General features: G+C 37.7%; 1 protein-coding gene across 1 annotated transcript in view; it reads right to left on the minus strand.

Moving 5' to 3' along the window:
• Positions 1–23,969, minus strand: part of LOC150077726 (MFS-type transporter SLC18B1-like) — a 296,012-nt gene that overhangs the window by 221,886 nt on the left and 50,157 nt on the right. Inside the window, exons 3-4 of the mRNA XM_090385228.1 lie at positions 14,726–14,799; positions 9,977–10,124 (exon numbers count right to left, since the gene is read on the minus strand). Of these exons, the coding sequence (XP_090241354.1) occupies positions 9,977–10,124; positions 14,726–14,799 (222 nt within the window). The remainder of the gene's footprint in view (positions 1–9,976; positions 10,125–14,725; positions 14,800–23,969) is intronic.

Below are 23,969 nucleotides of genomic sequence, written 5' to 3' on the forward strand. Positions count from 1 at the left end.
GGGGGGATGCCCTCGAAGAAACTAAATTGAGGGGCCCATCAAGCTCTCAGCTGCCCACATCAATGTCAGAGCTTGCACTTGGGCATCACGTGACACAGAGGCAACCCCCAAGGCAGAATGCGCTGGTCCCGAAGAAACTAGTAGTTGTTGGTGACTCTATTGTCAGGGAAACGGGTAACATGTTTGGTAAAAAGGATAGGTGGAACAGGACCAGGGTATGTCTGCCAGGGGCAAAGGTTGATGACGTTGTAGAGCGAATATCATCTTTTAAGGGCACAAAAGGTGATATAGTTGTACACGTTGGCACTAATGACATTAAGAGTAGGAGACCGGCAGAATTACTTAACAAGTACCGGTCACTGTTGAACAAAAGCTGAGAATTAGGGTTGAATTTGAAAGTGTCTGCAATTCTGCCCAGACACGATAGGAGGGAGTATATGATGAGAGCCTTGTCGATCAATTCAGCCCTGGAAAGATTGTGCAAGGCTCAAGGGGTAGAAGTTTTTTCAGCCTGGACTGTACTTGTTAACAGGAGAGATTGCTTCTACAGGGATGGGATACACTTAAATAGAAAGGGTGCAAGAATATTTGCTAATGCTATCGAGACAGTGTTAGGTGGGTCGGAAAACTGCTAACTTGGGGGGAGACAAAGACCAATTGATTGACAGTAGCCACTGGCAGAGGTGAAAGAGATTCTTGCACTGCTTCTATTAGAATGAGCACAAGCCTGAAAAACAAGATGCATGATATTTCAGAGACTGCTGGGAGCCATTGCGGTAAACACATGGGTTTTTAGCATTAGCATTAGTAGAGGACAGGATTCTCAACTATGGATCACCTTCACATAATATCACAGCTAATGGAGAAAGCAAATGAATATAAAACACCATTATGCCTGGCATTTGTGGATTATGAAAAGGCATTTGACTCCATACAGCATAAGGCAATGTTTGGGGCACTGGAAAGACAAGGCATAGATACTCCATATATTATGATTTTGAAGAAAATATATGAGAGTGCTACATCCTTTATTAGACTAGACAAAGACAGTAGGAAATTTAAAATCGAGAAAGGAGTTCGACAAGGAGACACAATATCTCCGAAGCTGTTTACTGCTGCCCTTGAGGAAGCTATCAGAAGATTAGACTGGTCGCAGAAAGGAGTCAATGTGAACGGAGAGTACCTAAACCATTTACGATTTGCAGATGACATTGTGGTCATAAGCCACGATCCCAAAGAATTAGAGGAAAATCTTAATCAGTTATGCACAGTTAGTAAGGATTTTGGACTAAAGATGAATATGGCTAAAACAAAAGTAATGATGAACAAGTATGCCACGGAAAGGGAAATAATGATTGAAGGAGCAGTAATTGAAAAGGTGGAGTCATATACTTATCTGGGACATGTTATTAGCTGTAATAATGATAAATGGCTGGAAGTCAAGAGAAGAATAAATTTTGGATGGATAGCATTCAGGAAATATAGTCACATACTGAAGAGCAATATCCCAGTTTGTCTGAAACGTAAAATAATGAATCAATGTATACTCCCCACCATGACTTATGGAAGTGAAACTTGGGCACTCACCAAAAGAATGGAAGAGAAGCTAAGAACTACACAGCGAAGAATGGAACGAATTATATTGGGAATCAGACTGTTAGATAAGAAGAGAAACACATGGATTAGGCAACAAACTCAAGTAAAGGACATTCTTATCAAAACTAAAGAACTAAAATGGTCTTGGGCAGGACACATAGCTAGAAGACATGATGACAGATGGACTAAGAAAATAACAGAATGGTACCCAAGAGGAGCTAGAAGAAAACCTGGAAGACAAAGGCGGAGATGGATAGATGAAATTCATGAGTTTTTGAGTAGTAAATGGATGGCCAGTGCTCAAAACAGAAGGAACTGGAAAGTTGCTGGAGAGGCCTTCATCCTGCAGTGGATTGAAAATGGCTGATGATGATGATGATTAGTAGAGGCATTCGATGCAAGAAAGCAAGGTTATGCAGCATCAGCCAAAAAAAAAAAAAAAAAACCCACTTCCACTTCACCCCTCTGTTCGTTCAAAATACCTGTCCAGCTGAGCCTTAAACTTATTTAGGCTATCAACCTCCACCACAAGGGATGGAAGTCTGTTCCACCAACCAACCACCCGCTGGCTAAAGGCAAATTTCCGCACGTCTATCCTACATCTGTCTTTCCTCAATTTGAATTTATGCCCTCTCAGGTGATTTTTCTGAGCTAGAGGAAGAATCCCGTCAGCATTGAGCATGCTTAAACCATTCAAGGCTTTATACACCTCTATCAGATCACCTAGCTGGTGCCTAGTCTCCAGACACTGTAATTTGCAAAACTTAAGCCTTTCTTCGTAAGAGCACCCCTTTGTTCCATTCACTAATCTTGTTGCCCTTCTCTGTACTCGTTCCAGCAGCTCTACACCCTTCTTGAAATGAGGCCTCCAGACCTGTATACAGTACTCTAGGTGTGGCCTGACCATCGCCTTATACAATGGAATAATCACCTCCTTATCCCTGCTGATGCTATCGAGGCAGTGTTAGGGTAGCTAAGAATAGAAACAGGTGCAGGTATACTTGCGTGTACACCAATGCTAGGAGTTTAGTAAATAAATTTGATGAATTTGAGGTATTGCTCAAAACATCAAAGGCAGATATTCTTGGGATATCAGAGACGTGGTGTCACACAGATATAAGGGATGCAGAACTGGAATTTGGGGAGTACAACGTCTATAGAAAGGATACACAGGATAGGAAGGGGGGAGGGGTTATGCTATTAGTTAAGAAACACATAAAAACCAAGGAAGTGAAGCCAGTCGACATCGCTGGACAGTGCAGTGTTGAGTCAGTTTGGTGTGACATAAGCATTGGGAGATCAAAATTGAGAGTAGCAGTGTGCTGTAGGCCTAATGACTCTGATGAGTATAATAAGAAACTGTACAGGGAAATAGAGTGGGCCAGTAAATCAAAGAGTCTTATAATGGGAGATTTTAATTTCCCAGATATTGACTGGAATTTGGGGGCTGGTCACTCACACACTAGCAGGGCTTTTGTGGATTTATTGGATGATTGTTTTCTACATCAGCATGTTCGGGAGGCAACTAGAGGGAGTAATACTCTTGATTTGATTATCAGCAGTGATTCTTCATGCATTAAGAATCCGCAGATAAATTAACCACTAGGTGGCAGTGATCACAGTGTGCTGAAGTGGGATTTACTCAAAGAGGTAACTACCATTAGGGGTAAAGGGAAAGGTTATTGCTTCCGTAAAGGCGACTACGATGGACTGAGACAGTATTTAATTCTATACAGTGAGACCAACTGATGATGTTACCAACGGCAAATTCAAAATGGGAAGCATTCAAAGAATTTATCTTGGAAGCTACTAGGCTTTACATACCAACTAAGAAATATTGTTCAAGGTTTAGGCCAAAATGGATGTCAGATGAACTAATGAGGCATATGGCAGAGAAGAAAAATGCATGGGATACTTAAAAATTAACACATGACACAGAAGCCTATGATAGATACAAGTTGATATGCAAAGGCGGTTAGGCAGGCTAAGGCAGATTACGAGAAATCCTTGGCAAGGGATGCAAAGAAAAACAGCAAAGAGTTCTTTACTTATGTAAACTCTAGAAGGAAGGGGATGAATCAGATTGGTCCACTTGATATTGATGGGTCAACTGTTGATGATCCTGCTCAGGTAGCTAACAAACTAAATGAATATTTTGCATCAACATTCACACATGAGGAGTTATTCAGCGAGGGGAATGCCAGAGGTGTATTCAACTCTAGCAGTAAGCTACAGAATCTTGATATAACTGGGAGTAAAGTGGAGGAGAAACTGTTGAAGATAAACACAAGAAAGGCACCCGGGGTGGATGGGATCTATCCAGTTATATTAAAGGAGGCAGCAAAGGAAGTAAGCAAACCCTTAGCCATAATTATGAGAGCTTACTTGGACTCAGGGGAGGTACCCATAGACTGGAAATGTGCAAATGTGACCCCAATTCACAAAGGAGGATCAAAGGCTGACACAAGTAATTATAGACCTGTGAGCTTAACTTCTGTTCCAGGAAAATTAATGGAGGCACTGGTTAAAGAAGCACTGCTGGATCATTTAGACAAGACTTCAGTTATAGCTCGGACACAGCATGGTTTTGTTAAGGGGAAGTCTTGCCTGGCCAATTTGATTGGATACTATGATGCAGTCACAAAAGAACTGGATGCAGGGAATAGCTTTGATATTATATACTTGGATCTTAGAAAGGCTTTTGATACTGTTGCACATGGAAGACTGCTACACAAATTGGAGCAGTGTGACACTGGAGGCAAATTGCTGCTATGGATAAAGGGGTGGTTGAGGGGAAGAAGACAGAGAGTGGTAATCAATGGACACTGCTCATCGTGGACTAATGTTATTAGTGGAGTCCCTCAGGACTCCACTAATAACTGAGTTACAGTATACAGTACTGTATACTGTAACTCAGTGTTGGGTCCATTATTGTTTTCTCTATTTATAAATGATATTGATGATGGTATATCAAGCTTAATGTCCAAGTTTGCAGACGATACAAAGGTTGGCAGGGTTGTCAAGGACACTACTTACACTATGCTGCTGCAACAGGATCTGGAAAGGTTGAGCAGATGGGCTGAGAGGTGGCAAATGAAGTTTAACATTGACAAATGTAAAGTACTACACATGGGAAACAGCAACCCCAGAGCAACGTATCAACTCTGTGGTACTACACTGACAGTGGTAGAGAAGGAAAGGGACTTGGAGGTGGTTGTGCAGGCAGATATGAAGTTCTCTGAGCAGTGCAGACGGGCTGCAAGAGTAGCTCATGGAGTATTTGCAATGATATACAGGAATTTTTCCAGCAGGGATAAGGAGGTGATTCCTTGTAAAAGGCAATGGTCAGGCCACGCCTAGAGTACTGTATACAGGTCTGGAAGCCTCATTTCAAGAAGGATGTAGAGCTGCTGGAATGAGTACAGAGAAGGGCGACAAGATTGGTGAATGGACCTCTATCAGATCACCAGCGAGGTGATCTGACAGAGGTGTATAAAGCCTTGAATGGTTTGAGCATGCTCAATGCTGATGGGATTCTTCCTCTAGCTCAGAATAATCACCTGAGAGGGCATAAATTCAAATTGAGGAAAGACAGATGTAGGATAGACGTGCGGAAATTTGCCTTTAGCCAGCGGGTGGTTGGTTGGTGGAACAGACTTCCATCCCTTGTAGTGGAGGTTGATAGCCTAAATAAGTTTAAGGCTCAGCTGGACAGGTATTTTGAACGAACAGAGGGGTGAAGTGGAAGTGGGTTTTTTTTTTTTGGCTGATGCTGCATAAGCTTGCTTTCTTGCATCAAATGCCTCTACTAATGCTAATGCTAATGCTAATCCACTAGTTTTCCTCCCACTCCATTATGCTCCAGCCTTACAATTAGTCTTGTTATCCTTCTTTATATGGCGCCTCCGTAGCCAGGTGGGAAGGAGTTGCAGTGCATAGCACACACTTCTTGATTAGACTGGGGTTCGAGCCCATCACCACTAAATACGGAGGATGCGGAAAGGTCAGGGAATGACCACAGCATATTCCCGGAGCAATATGGCCTTAGTTGCTAATGCTCCTAAAAACTAAATAACAAACAAACAAACCTTCTTTATACCCATTCAAGAAAGTTGAAATCAATCCTGAAATGAAGCCTTCAGACCTGCTTAATATTCAAAATTACATAAACAAAAACAGAAACAGTGGTGGTCTCAGTACTGAACTGATTCTTGAGAGACTCCACTTTGAGCTTTAGCTCAATCTTAGGTGTAACCTTTAATCATATTGCTCTACTGCCTATTCTGTAGTTTTATATGGATTACCCTGTGATCCAGCTAAAGACCTTACCTGTAATCCCAATATGTTCCAGTAGGACTGGGAAAATGCTTTATCTCAGAAATTAATTTATAATTAATTTATTAAAGGAAACACGGCATGGTTTTGTAAAGAGAAAATCTTGTTTATCTAAATTTATTGGCCATTTTGAAAGAGTCACTCACAAAAGACTCTTTGAAAATGGCCAATCAATTTAGTTAAACAAGATATTCTCTTTCCAAAACCAAGCTGTATATATACACAATAACTCTATATTGTCTCAGTAGATGGAGATTATATCTTCATCCAGCAATAACCATAATGGCAGGAGTTTACAGCGGAAATAACATTGGTGAAGTTGAGGTGCAGTTCACTTCTGCAGAAGGGGCAATTTACATAGGGTGGGTAATAATTAATTTAGAGATTCATAAAAATTTTCTTACGGACAATTATTCATAGAAATAAATTTAGGGAAGAAACAAATGTCATATAGGTCACACCAGTCTCACCAGACATTTTGTAAATAATTAAACATTGATCACTCATAAACAGATCATGAACAAGCAAAAGAATCACTGGCTTTTGAAGTTGAAGGGTTACCAGAGCAAGGATCATCTTAAACAGAAAAATGATCTTTAAAGTTTGAAAATCACAGAAAAAAGAGATGGTTTTGGCATTCCGTGGGATTCTGTTGCATTTCTAACTTCAAACAAAAGTTGATGCAAATTCACTGCAGGGCAAAATCACTTGTTGCAAACTTTCTTGAAAATAAATAAATGATTGATTAATAAATTAATAAAATTAATATTAAGAATAAATTAATTATTGAATAAATAATAAGAATAAATTAATTATTAAATAAATAATAAATTAATAATAAAATTGATAAATTAATAATAAATTAATAAGAACACTAAAAATCTAGATGAGCCAGTGAACATGTCGCAATGCTTTACTTGCAACGTCACACTAGCACTGCAATTTCATGATACAAAGTCAGTTCCCAAAGCTTTTGATCACACCTTATGTTCATTAAGTAATCTGGATAACTCCCCCCCCAGGGCACTGCCAACAGTAATGGTTTAGTTGACCATCTAAGAGTCTATAAATATGGAGGGTGGCCACCTAGAAAAACCTTTTAAAGCCATATCAGAGATGTGGTGTCACACAGATATAAGGAATGCAGAAATGAAATTTGGGGAGTACAATGTGTACAAAAAGGGGTTATGCAATTTGTAAAGAAACACAGAAAATCTAAGGAAGTGCATCCAGTTGACATGGATGGACAGTGCAATGTTGAGTCAGTTTGGTGTGACATAAACACCGGGAAAGCAAAAAAATACTATACTACTATATTTAAATCAAAAGTTATTCAAAAACAATAATTTAAAATCAATAAATAAAAAAAAAAATTGACTTAACAGTTCTGAACACATCTGGCTTTCACTAGCCTCGTCGGAAGACCAAAACATCAAAGGCAGATACTGTTGGGATATGAGAGACGTGGTGTCACAGATATAAGGAATGCACAAATGGAATTTGGGAGTACAATGTGTATAGAAAGGATAGACAGGATAGGAAGGGAGGAGGGGTTATGCTATAAGTTATAGTATACACCGGCAGGTAGTTCGATGAAAGTGAGGAAGACAGCGATAATTGACAGGTGAAGGCACCTCCCTTTTCTGATTGTTTTGTGTCGTCAAGGAGGGGGGGGTTAGCTTAGGTAGGGTGTTTATCCCTCCATCTTTTTTTATTTTATTTATTTATTTTTTTATTTTGTTAGTTGTTGGCGCATTGGCTTCTGTGGCCATATTGCACCTCCCAAGGTTTTTGCATTTTCTACTTTGATCCAAGCCCGAGGCAGGATTCGAACCCGCAACCTTTGAGTTGCCAGGCAGGCACTTTACCCACCCAGCTAGCCCGGTCGGCATCCCTCCATCCTGCTGTTTTAAAATGGGAAAATGAGTTCCCAATTTAAAAACAGTGGCAAATGTGGGGAAAAACACCCTAGGAGGACAATGGGTGGGATAAAGCAGTGGGGTGCCATTCACTGCTTTGTTCCTGTTGATTTGTTGAAATATGGGAGTCAATTTGTCAATCACTGCTTTCCCACTGTTTTGCTTGCCACCATGATGCCAACCCATTCAAGGCCTTATAGACCTCAATCAGATCACCGCGCAGGTGCCTAGTCTCCAGCCACTGCAATTTGCAGAACTTAAGCCTCTCTTGGTAAGAGAATCCCTTCATTCCCCTCACCAATTGTGTTGCTCTTCTCTGTACACGCTCAAGCAAATCTACATCCTTCCTAAAATGAGGCCTCCAGACCTGTACGCAGTACTCAAGGCGTGGCCTGACCATTGCCTTATACAGAGGGACAATCACCTCCTTTTCCCTGCTAGCAAAATTCCTATATATCATTGACAAAACCCCATGACCTGCCCTAGGAGCCTGTCTGCATTGCTCAGAAAACTTCATATCTGACTGCACAATTACTCCCAGGTCTTTTTCATTTTCTACCACCTTAAGTGTGGTACCACACAGTTGGTACATTTCTCTGGGGTTACTTCTACCCATATGCAGTACTTTGCATTTGTCAAGGTTGAACTTCAGTTGCCACTTCTTAGCCCATCTGCCCAAATTATCTGGTTGCGTGGCCAACCGCCTCCCCCAGCTGCCAGCTAAGGACCAAGAAGAAGAAGAAAGAAGAAGAATGGAGTCTTTGAACTGTACAAGTTTTAGCATTAGAAGAGGCATATGATGCAAGAAAGCAAGCTTATACAGCATTAGCCAAAAAAAAAAAAAAAGCACTTCCATTTCACCCATCTATTCGCTCCAAACGTTTGTCCAGTTCTTCCTTGAATTTAATTATGCTATCAACTTCCAAAACAACAGATGGAAGTTCGTTCCCAGCAATCAACTACCCACTGACTATAGGCAAATTTCTGCACATCTATTATACTTCTCAATCAGATTACCTCGCAGGTGCCTAGTCTTCAGACACTGTAATTTGCAGAACTTAAGCCTTTCTTGGTAAGAGCACCCCTCACCAATCTTGTTGCCCTTCTCTGTACTCATTCTAGCAACTCCACATCCTTCCTAAAATGAGGCCTCCAGACCTGTACACAGTACTCAAGGTGTGGCCTGATCATTGCCTTATACAAAAAGATAATCACCTCTTTATCCCTGCTGGCAAAATTCCTGTATATCATTGACAAGACCCCATGACCTGCTCTGACAGCCTGTCCACACTACTCAGAAAACTTCATATCACAATTACCAACAGGTTTTTTTCATTCTCCACTATCTTGAATGTAGTATCACACAGTTGGTACACTTCTCTAGGGTTACTGCCACCAATATGCAGTACTTTACATTTGTCAATGTTAAGTTTCACTGCTAATAATGAGATCAAGAGTATTACTCCTTCTGGTTGCCTCTCCAATGTGCTGCTGAAGAAAACATTCATCCAGTAAATCCACAAGTCTTACTAGTGTGCAAGTGACCACATGTTCCAGTCAATATCTGGAAAGTTAAAATCCCGCATTATAAGAGATTCTGATTTACTGGCCCACTCTATTTCTCTGTACAGTTGTTCATTGTACTCATCAGAGTCATTAGGCCTATAACACACTCCTACTGTCATTTTTGCTTTCCCAGTGTTTATGTCACACCAAACTGACTCAACGTTGCACTGGCCACCTATGTCAGCTGGATGCCCTGCTTTAGATTTTATGTGTTTCCTAACTAACAGCATAACTCCTCCTCCTCCCTTCCTTTTTCATGCAATTCTCTGCGATTTTTGTGACACTAACTGAAATGGTGGGAATGTCTAAAGGAAAGAGTATTTCATGATTGTCCTGTGAATGTCAATGAATTAAAAGAGAAGATTGCAATCTCTTAACAACATAACCAATTTAGTTTTTAAGAACTAAAATTGTATTATTTATACTGTTAAATAAAGTAATTTTTTCAAAAATTTGTTAATTTGTTCAAATAATATTGCAAAATAAAAACCACTAGTTCTAGTGCCACATTCTGTAGTTAGTTACAAACCAAAAAATATAAAAAGGAAAGATCAACTTACAAACACTGTACCTATGTTATCTGGAAACATGTCTAAGATAATAGTACATGCTGCTGTACAAAAAGCTGCAGCTCCCACAGCTTCAAAAGATCGTACTAAGAAGCAAAATGCAGAAAATGTGACTTCGTTATCTATTCTGTCTAATAGCCTAATAAAAAAGGAAGATATATCTTGTATTATATAGTAAGAAAAACAAAAAACAAAGCCATACTGTCTATCAAAAAACACAGACTGCACTAGACTATTTCCAAATTTTTCTACTTTATTATTTCTACATTCATGTTGTATTTAACATATATTTAATACATGTTATATATACATTGAGTGCAATTTGGATTGCAGTGTACACATGTTCATATGGTATGAACATGTGTACACTTCACTCCAAATTGCACACTACATGTGTGTAATGTGGTGTGAGAACAGGCAAGACAAATGATTTATGTGATTTAAGGATAATGAATTTGACTGTGGCATGATGTTGGTGCCAGATGCACCGGTATGAGTACCTCAGAAACTGCAATCCTGCTGGAGTTTTCAAGTACTTTTTTTTTTTTTTTTTTTTTTTTTTTTTTTTAGGAGCATTAGCAACTAAGGCCATATTGCTCTGGGGATATGCTGTGGTCATTCCCTGACCTTTCCGCACCCTCCGTATTTGGTGGGCACAGGCTCGAACCCGGTCTAATCAAGAAGCGTGTGCTACACACTGCTGCTCTTACCCACCTGGCTACGGAGGCACCTTTTTCAAGTACTACTCTGGTGTATATTAGGATTGGTTCAGTAATCAAATAACACCCATCCAATGGCAAATCTGTGATCAGACAGAGTCTGTTGATGTAAGGAGTCAATGGAAGCTGACAAGACTAGTGCATGATACCAGAAATGCTACAATCAGTTAAATAACAACCTAGTACAATAGTGGTAATCAAAGAGGCATTTCAGAGTGCACAAATCATCATAAATTTTCAAAGGTGAGTTATTGCAGCCAACAACCAAACAAGGTTCCAGTACTGTCATCAAAAAACAAGGAGGTGATTACACTAGGCTCAGAAACACCAACATTGGATGGTGGAGGACTGGAAAAACATTGTGTGGTCTAATGAATTCCAGTTCCTGCTGTTTCATGATGATGAAGAGGACCAGAACATAGCAAAAACAGCATGAGCCCATGGATCCACCTCACCAGGTATCAAATGCAAGCTGATAGTGGCGGCATAGTGGTATAAATAGTGTTTTCATAGTGCATATTGGGCATCCTGTTGCACCAGTGAAGCACCAGGATGCCACAGTTTAACCTGAAAATTGTTTCCAACCAGGCACATCCCTTCATGGCTTCAGTGTATTCATCTTGGGTTCTTCCTACAGGATAATGCACCATTCCACAAATCCAGAATTGTACAGAACTGGTTCCAGGAAAACGATAGTGAATTCAGCATCCTGCAGTAGCTTGCCCAGACACTGGACCTCAATCCAATTGAGTACCAGTGGAATAAGGCAGAAAAAGCTCTAAGGAGTAGCAATCTGCAACCATTGCAGTAAGTAACTGAGTCACAATATACCAACATCCCTGTGGCATACTTTTGACACCTCACTGGGTCCATGGCCACAATGAATTCAGGCTGTTCTGAGGACTGTTGGCTGACATATTCACGTTTTAGGTATGTGTACCTATAAATATAAATATAAAATCAGGGGCAATACCATGGTATCAATAAGTTAGGAGGATTAATATCAAATTATATCATCACCAGAAATAACACATAAAATTAAGCATAAAAAGATTAAAAATAAATTTAAAATGTTTAAAAAATAGTAAAAACAAAATAAAAGTAATTTTAAATCTGGAAATGATAGGTTCACTGGAGTTAGAAATTTGAAATGAATTAGTCAAAATTCTCTTTCATATACCTTATTGTTGAGCCACACATTGGGGTCCAAGTCAAAACAGTTGGCTAACTTAAATGCACTGTTGACAAATGAACAGTCAAATCTGTTAAGTATGGAAAGCTTAAATGAAAGAGATGAGATGCCCCCATAGTAGTTTTGGGTGATATTCACCACTGCAGAAAATCCCAGATGTTAAAGTAATCACTTTAGCAGACAACCAGGGGTAGAGACATTGGATAACTTTGTACTAACAGTGAACAATAACAAACACAATTTGTTAGTAAATCTTATGTTGGGATAACACAAAAGGAAGGAAAAGCATTGAAATTCGTCAAATGAAAAAAATATATTCCTCTGACGTGAAACACTCAAGTAGTGATTTGAGATGAAAGATGCATGAACAATGCACAGAGAAAGTGAGATGGAATATATATAGCAAACTATTAGTATTAGTAAGGCCAAGTGATTCAAGGAGCGGAAACAATCCTCAACCAAAAAAAATAAATAAATAAATAAAATAACAGTATTATAAAATAAAATAATGATAAAATAAACCAAAATATTTATACTATTCCCCATCTGTAAAAGGTTCAATTCTCTTTGAATTTATCCAGGCTAACTGCCTCTACCATTCTGGGATGCAACTTATTCCAATGTTTGACAACCAATTGCACATTGGTGAAGTTCATGAGATCCGGTATTCTGTTGTTACCTGAGATTTTATGTTTGTCTCTTCTGGTTTCAGTCTATTCTCCTTCACCTATGAGTGAGAACCTTCCTCATTCATTTTACTCAACACCTTCAGCTCATTATATACCTCAATCTTCCCCAGGATGTTTATTTTTTTAAACATTTTTGCACACATTCTAAGCTGTTCTTCATATGTGCATTGATTTGTACCCATTACTAATTGCCATGCTTTGAAGCCTCTCCAGAAGTTCTATGACTTCTTTTAGGTATGGTGACCAGACCTGAATACAATATACCAAATGTGGTCTAATCATCATCTTATTAGCATTAGTTGAGACATATGATGCAAGAAAGCAAGCATATACAGCATTGGTTGTAAAAAAAAAAAAAAAACCTTCACATTTCACCCATCCGGTCACTCCAAATGCTTGTCTAGTTCAGCCTTAAATTTATTTAAGCTATCAACTTCCACAATGACAGATGGAAGTTTGTTCCAGCAATCAACTACCCGTTGGCTAAAGGAAAACTTCTGCACGTCTATTCTACAACTGTCTTTCCTCAATTTGAATCTATGCCCCCTCGGGTTCTTAGTCTAAGCAAGCAGAAGTATCTCATCAGCATTGCCTGCTCAAACCATTCAAGGCCTTATACACCTCAATCAGATCACCTCACAGGTGCCTAGTCTCCAGATGCTGCAACTTGCAGAACTTAAGCCTTTCTTCATAAGCGCACCCCTTGTCCCTCTCACCAATCTTGTTGCCTTCTCTGTACTCGTTTTAGCAACTTTTGGAGTGAGTGGATGGGTGAATTGGGAAGATTTTTGTTTTTTTGACTGATGCTGTATAAGCTTTCTTTCTTGTATCATATGCCTCTACTAATGCTAAACTGAAAAGAATGACTGCAGGATACGTGTGTGAAAATGCACTTTCAGGCATTAGCATTAGTAGAGGCATATGATATATAGGAATTTTTCTAGCAGGGATAAGGAGGTGATTATTCCCTTGTATAAGGCAATGGTCAGGCCACACCTAGAGTACTGTATACAGGCCTGGAGGCCTCATTTCAGGAAGGATGTAGAGCTGCTGGAACGAGTACAGAGAAGGGCAACTAGATTGGTGAATGGGACAAAGGGGTTCTCTTACGAAGAAAGGCTTAAGTTTTGCAAATTACAGTGTCTGGAAACTAGGCACCAGCGGGGTGATCTGATAGAGGTGTACAAAGCCTTGAATGGTTTGAGCATGCTCAATGCTGATGGGATTCTTCCTCTAGCTCAGAAAAATCACCTGAGAGGGCATAAATTCAAATAGAGGAAAGACAGATGTAGGATAGATGTACGGAAATTTGCCTTTAGCCAGCGGGTGGTTGGTGGGTGGAACAGACTTCCATCCCTTGTCGTGGAAGTTGATAGCCTAAATAAGTTTAAGGCTCAGCTGGACAGGTATTTCGAACGAACAGAGGGGTGAAGTGGAAGTGGTTATTTTTATTTATTTATGTTACTTTTTTTTTTTTTTTGGCTGATGCTGCATAAGCTTGCTTTCTTGCATCAAATGCCTCTACTAATGCTAATGCTAATGCTAATGATGCAAGAAAGCAAGCTTATACAGCAACCTGCAAACAAATGGGGTGAGTAACTGATTGTTGGTCCAAACTTCCGTGGGGTGTTATGAAAGTGGTTAGTTTGAAAAAAATTTAAAGAAGGATTAAAAAAAAAACTGTTAAAGTGCATATATAGATGAAGGTTATTGCTTTTTCTTTGTTATTGAAGTTTAATATTCACATTATTTTCAACTGGACGTTTTCCTTCTACATGCTGCTTGGCTGTTCATTTAAACTCCACATATCTATTTATGTTTTAACACAAAATTTCCAATTGAGACCACCTGATGAAGGTTCAGTAAGACCCAAAACATCTGTAATAATAGTCCTCTTGATGATGTTATTCAATCAAAAATTATATTCATAATTTCAGATCAACTCATAGATAATGCTATCATTTCTAACCTGAGTATAAGCCCATGCCTATAGCTATCACTGAGGAAGTAGAACTTCCCCAAGAGAGAAATACATAATTCAGTAAAGCATTCATTTTTAAATTATTTCAATATCTGTGTTGAAACATAACACCTTTACTAACGCATAAATAAATTAAAATTTAGGAAAATATAAACTTACCCAAACAAAATATTACAACAACCAGCAAAAAAAACACCACTGAGAAACAAAAACTTTGATCCCACAAGTGGAAGCTAGAGAAAAAAAAAATTGCATAATATTAAAAATAATAATAAATTACAACTAATACAAGTAAGTGTCTGTTTTGGAATCAAAAAGTTTGTACTGAAAGTAATGGCATCAAGCAATTACACATGTCTAGATATACTGGTGTAATCTATTATCTCCTCTAACATTGTTGAACAGGTAGATGTGCACCACCTGTGTTCCCATCATGCAATATGTGGAGATGGCAACCAACAGTATATCATTTCATCAATGTGCAGTAACTGAATTCTTTGTGAAAGAGGGAAACTAAGCAGCAGATATCTGTGGGATTTCTGATGTGTATGGAGATATCTGCATAGTGCCAATGTATTAGAAAATACGAGGAGCGATACGAAAATAATGGCTCCTATTTTTTTCCTCAGAAAATTTATTTCCAACAACTATGCCTTTTACCTCAATTAATCCTCAATCATTAGTAAACACTGTTATTTTTCCACAAAGTCACCATCAATTTTTTGCACTTCCACTATCTCTGAGTCAGACGCCGCATTCCAATCCTGTAAAAGTCTTACTCTTGCTCCGAAAGGCTTTGCGAACACTGTGCTTGAGCTGGTCATTGTCCACAAAATGATTCCATGGAGTGCATCCTTCAGCGAGCCAAAGAGATAAAAGTTGGAAGGTGTGAGGTCCAGTCTATGAGAGGGGTGAGGAAAAACAGTGCAACCCAGTTTTGCAATGGCCTCCATCGAGCGCAGACTGGTGTGGGGGTATCCGTTGTCATGGAGAAGAAGAATCTCAATAAGGTTTTTGTCTGGTCGAACTCTAAGGATGAGGGCTTTCAACTTTTTCACATATCAATCTGAGTTGATTGTGGACAAAGATGGGGTCTTGCTTGTGAACAAGGAGTCCACAAGCAAGACCCCATCTTTGTCCCAAAACACTGTTGCCATGACTTTACTGACAGAAGGCTGTCTTTTGAACTTCTTGCACCATGAATTTGTTGTTTATTTCAACAAGTTTAGTCAGGATAGACAATATAGAAAAAGAATACTCTGTGGTGGGTGGCCAAGGCTACACTATTATAACCTGACCGCAATCAATGCATTCTATTACTCAATTCAATTCAATGTATATTCTTGTGTTATGTATTTTGTAACTAAGGGTGTGTATACTCGATGTTTAGTATACTTAATTATTTCTTTACTTTTTTTCTAATACTTTATTAGCTTATTCATTATTATTTTATACTTTTGATTTATTCAGGCAATCTTGCCTTTATATTACTTTGTTAACTCCTGGCTACTGAGCACTGTGCTGTGACGGGTAGTTGCAACTACACTATTGTGTAATCGTCATCTCTGTGTTACAATAAAGATTTTTCTCTCTCTCTCTATAAAGATATGTGATCTTCTCTAGAAATCTAGGTGTCATTGAAGGAGGGCATATCAACAGTAGAATCTTTTCAAAAAGAAACAAGATAGGGTTGAGTTTTAAAAATATTAAAGGTAACTAAGTTTTCTTCACGTCACTGGAGAATTATCTAGACATCAGCATTTAGGGAATTGGTGGTAGATATTCAAGAAGCTGCAAATGTTTTTGTAGGGCATGGTTTCTCAAACTGGGAGGTAATATCATTAACAAAACTATGAATAGGATTTCCAGTCAATGGAAGAAGGTCTATACAGGAAGAAAAGATTGGGAAAAAGAACAGAATCTTGAGGAATTTAGAAGGGAAGTTAGAAAACAGGCAGCCATCAGCCACTGCCCACAGCAGTCAAAGAAAAAACTGGCTACCAACTGCAAAAGCAGAAAGCAAACCATAAGATGGAAACATGTTTAGAAAATATTACAACAATCAAAAGCCTTAGAAATTTCAAAAGCAAGCTTCAACTTTTCCATAAAATTTGTCCAAAGTTGTTAAGACAAAATATAACCAGATTGTTAAAAGAATTACTAGAGGATGTCCTCAAGGTTCGGTAGTCGGCCCCTATGCCTGGAATATGGTTTTTGATGAGTATCTTAATATGGAATTGTCTGGTATAACGAAAATAGCATATGCTGATGATTTAGTTATTCTAATAAAAGGAAATGATAGATCATTTATTGAGAGCAAAGCCGATGAGGCATTGAAAATCTTGGAAAATTGGACAAAATATAGGCTGCAGATTTCGAAGGACAAGACTGTTCAGATGCTCCTAAAGGGTAAATTGAGTATGAATAGGGCTCCAGCTATGAAGCTGATGGGGAGTGCTGTTCGATATGCCAAGGTAACAAAATATTTAGGTTTAATGTTAGAAGAACGGTTGTTTTATACGGAACATGTTAAGTATCTCAAAAAAAAAAAAGGAGTGGGAGTGCAATAGCACACACTCTTTGAGTAGACTTGGACTGAAGCTCCTGGCAGCTAAATATGGTTGATCTGCCTACCCATATTGGACCAATGTAGCTGATTATGGCCATTTTCCTTAACATGATTTGTTGAGGAGGCCTCTATCCTACAGTGGATTGATAATGGCTGCAGATTTATTTATTTATTATATATGTATATTGCACGTGTTCATAATTTTCACCCTGAAATCTGTCTGGATGCTACATCTGACAACTTGGGCAAAATTGATTTAAACGTTATTTCTTTTCTGAAATTTTGTGGTTATAATAATGGTATATCATACTGCACAGTAAATGTTTTATTTTACACATCATTATGAGATCACCTTTGGGTTCAGGAGTGGTCCCTATGGATTACAGATACGTAAATATATCCCCAGTTCACAAAGGGCAGATCAAAGGGTTGAGTGAGTAATTAACAGGCCTTTTAGCTGGACTCCTTTTCTAAGGAAAAATAATGGAGTCACGGGTTAAAGAAGTACTGCAGGACCATCCAGACAGAAATGCAGCTATACCGCCGTCACAGCATGGATGGAAAACTTTCTTTGAGGTTTGCATCCATTTGTTACTGTGTCAGTGCACAGCATTGATGCAAAAAATAATTTTGACATCACATACTTATATTCCAGACAGGATTTTGATTCCATTACACATGAAAAGCTGCTGTACAAATCAGAGCAGTGTGACGTTAGGGGACAAGTTACTGTGGTAGATAAAGGGTTTGTTAACTGGAAGAAAACAGTTATCAGCCAGCAGTCATTGTTCTTCTGTTATCAGTGGATTTCTTTAGAGATCAATGCTATATCCATTGTTATTTTCAATATGATATTGATGAATTAATATCAGGCTTAATGTCTAAGTTTGCAAATGACATGAAGTTGGTAGGGCTGTTAATGACAGTATTCAGGATATGCTATTGCAACAAGATTTACAAAAATTGGGCAGATGGGGCTGAGAACATCTACATGAAATTTATTGTTGTTAAATGCAAGATACTATTCTGGAACGAGTGCAGAGAAGGGCAACATGATTAGTGAATGGAACAAAGGGTTGCTCTTACGAAGAAAGGCTTAAGTTTTGCAAATTACAGTGTCTGGAGACTAGGCACCGGCGAGGTGATCTGATAGAGGTGTATAAAGCCTTGAATGGTTTGAGCATGCTCAATGCTGATGGGATTCTTCCTCTTGCTCAGAATAATCACCTGAGAAGGTATAAATTCAAATTGAGGAAAGATAGATGTAGGATAGATGTACGGAAATTTGCCTTTAGCCAGTGGGTAGTTGGTTGGTGGAACAGACTTCCATCCCTTGTTGTGGAAGTTGATAGCCTAAATAAATTTAAGGCTCAGCTGGACAGGTATTTGGAACGAATGGAGGGGTGAAATGGAAGTGGGGTTTTTTTTTTTTTTTTTTGGCTGATGCTGCATAAGCTCGCTTTCTTGCATCATATGCCTCTACTAATGCTAATGCTAATGACTAACAAAGATGGCAGTGGATCACAACTGGTAATTGTTAATCAGATGGCTTCATGATAGTATTAAGAGTAAATGGTAAATGGTTGATGGATTTACTTTAGAAAGAGCTGAGGTAAGTGCCAAAAATAATTGGAAAGGTGGGATTTTTCACTCTTTTTATGAACTGGCTGGATATCAGCAAATTTCAACACAGACAAAAAATTGCAAGTGAAATAAGAGAGCGTAAAAAGTGAAACAACAGAAATAAGAACAAGGGAAGAAATGCCATCAGAACCAGGAGACATCTTGGCATCAAAGTTGTTCAGAATTCTTCTAATGGCCTTCTATCAGAAGAGTAAGGAAAACACTAAATGGAATGTGTTTTTTTATGATAGAAGGAGATTTGCCAAGATCATCAGTGAAAGAGTTGAAGTAAAATGATAATACACCAACGTCTCTAGATGTAATAGAACAATCAGAATGTAACAGAATTAGTACAGAATGACAGCAATTGTCGCCAATGGTGTTAGCTAGGGAACAGAAGGTTTGACTACCATTTGGACAAGACATAAGCTTTCTACTCTTTATTCAGATCAAGTCAGTTTTACTGACTTCATCTGGGAAATAATAGGATCAGCAGATTTAAAATAGTAAACCAACCAAAGAAAGGAGGGATAAAAATCATGACACAGTTCACCCCATTTGTACTCTTGTAATATCAAATGATACATGGTTAATAGACTATTATAAGATTGTCGGGCTAAGGTAAAGAAAGCCAACATAAGAACCATAGGAAACTTCGGAAGACTTACCGGGCAAACTAGTTTCCCGCTACCACAGTTTTTCCCTGCATTCTCAGTAAACAGATAGTGTGTGTTATCGGTAGTGGCAGCAGAAGTCGATAACGATGTATTGATTAATTTTTTCTCATTAAAAGCAGATCATTGGAGTTCATGAGTGGGATGAAATTACTTAGGGGTACTGCCTCAGTCTCAGTCTTTCCTATTTTAAAACAGCAGGAAGAGAGGATAAACACACTAAGACTGAGGCAGTCTGCAGAGTGTACCCTACTCGTAAGTAAATGTTTAGGCGTGAAGGCATTACACTCATGAACTCCAATAATCTGCTTTTAATAATGAGAAAAAACTAATTAATGCATTGTTCTTTACTTCTACTGCCACTACCGATAGCATGCACCATCTGTTTACCGAGAATGCAGGGAGAAAGTGCGGTAGCGTGAAACGAGTTTACCCAGTAAGTCTCCCGAAGTCTCCTGTGTTGGCTTTCTTTACCTTCGTCGACTGTCGCAAAGGAACTGGATGCAAAGAATAATTCTGACGGTAAAATATTTTGGATATGAACACTTAGCTTATATCAAGATTTCAATAATGCTTTTAATAGTGCCATATGAACAATCTTGCATAAGGAGAAATGTGGCATTAAGTTAGTACTGTAGATAAAGGGATGGTTAAGCAGTGGGAGACAAAGGTAGTTATAAATGTCTCTTGCTTCTGACTAATGTTGTAGTAAGATATCACAAGGTTCAGCACTGGGTTCATTAATGTTTTTAATATTTTTTTGATACTGATGTAGGTATTTCAGGTTTGATGACACAAAGCTGGGCAGCGATTAATAACATTAATCATTTCAAGAAGATCTAGTAAACTAAGCAAATGGACAAAAAAGTTGAAATGCAGAATTAATATTGATAAATGCAGAATACTGCACTTTGAAAGCAGTAATTCCAGAACCGTATTAGCAAAATGATGCAAAGAAGCAGACGGTTGCTGCATCAGCAAAAAAAAACATTTTAAATAAAATTTAAAAAATAATAATATAAAAATGAAATAAAACAGAATATTTAATCTATACTGTTCCCATTCCCACAAAGTAACCACTGAATTCTACTTTGAATTTAGTGAGACTTACTCCTTTGCCAAGCTCAGAGGTAACTTATTCCAGTGTTTGACAACCAACTGCCCATAGGCAAACTTCATCAGATCCAGTCTTCTGTTATTCCCTGAGATTTTACATTTGTGTCCTGTGGTTCTTAGTTCACCTATAAGGGTGAACAGACTGCATAAAGCACTAAAGAACCTCTTCAGTGCTTTATGCACCTCATCAGACTTCTCTTACATGTCTTGGTATCAAACTTTGCATTCCACACCTTTTAAGTCACTCTTCATATATGCATCAATGTATCCTCATCACTAATCTGGTTACTCTTTTTTGAATCCTCTCTAGAAGTTCTGTCTTTTTTCAGGTGTGGTCTACAAATCTGAATACAATATTCTGAATGCAGTCTAACTGTCATCATGTAGTAACCATCATCATGTGGTGTAACCATCATATTTATCTCCAAAATCATTTAACCTACTTTCTTATCATCTATAAATTCTGACAACATGGCCTGTATTCATTCACCAATTTCAGTTCAAGTCAGAAGCAGAAGGAGCCCCAGCACAGGTTCCTGAGAAATTCCACTTGTAACTCTGGTCTACTCTGAACAATATTCATTTATAACTAACATCAGATTGCTGTCCTACAATTCTTTGATCCATCTAATTCTTGCAGTAATGCCATCTCTCCTGTTTGAACATTCATAAATAAGGGTGTCAAATGCCTAACTTAAATCTAAGTAAGTATATAATGTCAAAGTTGTTTCTTGAATCTGATTATTCTTTTAGCAGCAGGGTACACAGGTATATCAAGAACTGCAAATTGGTGAAATAATGAGTACTTAAACCTGCTTGGAGTATAATCTGCCTTCAATTTCTTAAAAGAATTACAGATTATTTTCTGACATCTTATGGAACATCCTGTACCACTTCTTCAGTGACTGCAAAGACTGCAGAACTGGTAAATTATGTGACTTGACTGTCAATTTGATTACACATTTCTTATTTCTTTGTTAAGATTTAGTCTTAAATTAGTTAACAATTCAACTATTATTGATTAGTTGAATTGTTAACTAACTATTAGCAAACATCAGGTAAAGATTAAATTATAACAGTTTTAAATAATTTTGCATTAATAAAATTATTTTTGTTAATTATTTTATTAATTTAGTTAAAAATATTAATACAGTCAGACCTCTAATAATGAAATCGATTGTTCACTTGAAAAAATTCGTTAAACAGAAATTTCTTATAAAGAAATATGACCTTTTCAACAATGAAAAATACTGTAATTCAACATTCAGAAATATAGTAAAAGATGGGAAATAAATCAGAAATAAGTAGGAATGAATAAATTTTGTAACATTTTAAAACAATTAATTTATTAATACATGCATATTAAGAAACTACTTACACGATGCACATAACACATTAGTACACTTTTAAGAATTATTTCATAAAATATTTGGTTATTTTTTTGTTGTACAGTGGATTTTACTCTACGTCGTTAATAAAAATGTTTACATTTGTTTAAACACTCAAATATATTTTCTGGCACATTTTCTTCACACTGAAGGCCTTGCCACAAAGTTTCAAATGCTATCAACATTTCATGATTGGAAGGCTTAAATTGCCCTTATTTTTATCCAACTCATAGTCGATATTGTCACTAGTTCTTTGAATACTCTCTAAAATGTTAGAGTCACTTGGATATTCAGCTACTATGACATCATTATCAACTCCTAAAAATTTGCCAAAAACAATTTCTCCACTGATCAAACCTCTCACTTGGAATTCTTCCCAAAATTGCTCAATATCTTGTAATAGTTCATCACTATCAACAGTGTTAATTAGCATTTTAGCTTTTGCAAAACAATTCTTAATGGTTGTTTCTATCACATCTTGACTCCACACTTTTGCCAACTCTGATATGCACATCTGCAAAGCTAGAACAGCATCTATAAGTTGGTTGGTTTCTATTCTCAGTATAATTTTTTTCAGTATGCGCCTTCAGTAGTGCATTTTCAAATTCTTGATAGAAATTGGTATATGGACTATCGGTATATCGCTATATGGACTATCGGGTATATTGCTATATGGAAGTTCATTAAAGACAGGTCTGGCTGTAATTAAAATTAAAATTTAAATAGATTAACATTAAGTAAATGGATAACCATGAATACTTACACTCTTGTAATAATTTCCTTATAACATCATCAGCCTCACACACCAAGAAAGTGGTTTACATTTCATTATATATTCTCTAATACTCTCACACTAAGAAAGTTTTGAATTTTAATTTTAATTCAAAACATTCTTAGTTTAAGAATGTTTTAGTATGTCAGGCTGATTGTGTCATAAGGATGGCATTACAAGAGTGTTAGTATTCATAATTATTCATTTACTTAATGTTAATTTATTAATTATGGTATAGTTTAGGACTAAAGTCTCAGGTTACGTAAATAGTTTAACTAATGTACAAGTTAGTGCATTTGCATCATTTCTGTACATAAATAGTTATAAATTGGCATCATTAACTATATCTCATATTGTGAATACCTTCATAATGAGTTGCCATGATATTGCACTACCTCAAATATGTAATGCTTCCCCATAGGAGAAGACTATTGTTACTTATTCTCAGCGTATACCATCACCCAGACAGAGAATAAGTAAAAATGGTCTTCTCCTATGGTGAAGCGTTACTTATTCGAGGTAGTGCAATATCATGGCAACGTGAAGGTATTCACAATGTGAGATATACTTAATGATGCCAATTTATAACTACTTATGTAGTTGGCTATGTACAGAAATGATGCAAATGCACTAACTTGTACATTAGTTAAACTATTTACATAACCTGAGGCTTTAGCCCTACACTATACCATAATCTAAATTACTCCACACTGTCAGGCATCTCTCATATTGTGGATTTATACTTTGCAACTGGGTTGTCATCATTGCAACACCAGGGTACCTACCCACCCACTGATGAGGAGCCAATATGCTCCAAAACGGTGCCATCTGGGTGATGGTATCTGCTGAGCAAAAGTAACAACAGTCTTCTCTCTCCTATGGTGAAGCCTTACTGATTCTTCTTCTTATTATTATTATTATTATTATTATTATTATTATTATTATTATTAGCCATACAGTGCAAGGAAGCCAGAGGCTTATGCTGCACCAGCCAAAAAAAAAAATTCTGAATTACCCTGAGAGAGAGAGAGAGAGAGAGAGAAAACAAGAGTCAGAAGAAGTAGATGGGAATCATCAAGAAAGAGAAGAATGATCATATCCAGCCCAGGACCCTGGGTGTGCCAAGCCCATACTCACCAGATGTGAGCCCCTCTTGGACCACTGTTGTTTCTCATGTTCATAAATGACATCGCCAACGGGATAGAAGGCAGTGTGATATCAAAATTTGTAGATGACATTAAGATTGGTAAAGTAGTTAATG

The sequence above is a fragment of the Mastigoproctus giganteus genome, chromosome 11 (assembly GCF_048544385.1).
Source record: "Mastigoproctus giganteus isolate SK-2022 chromosome 11, ASM4854438v1, whole genome shotgun sequence".
Classification (NCBI taxonomy): domain Eukaryota; kingdom Metazoa; phylum Arthropoda; class Arachnida; order Uropygi; family Thelyphonidae; genus Mastigoproctus; species Mastigoproctus giganteus.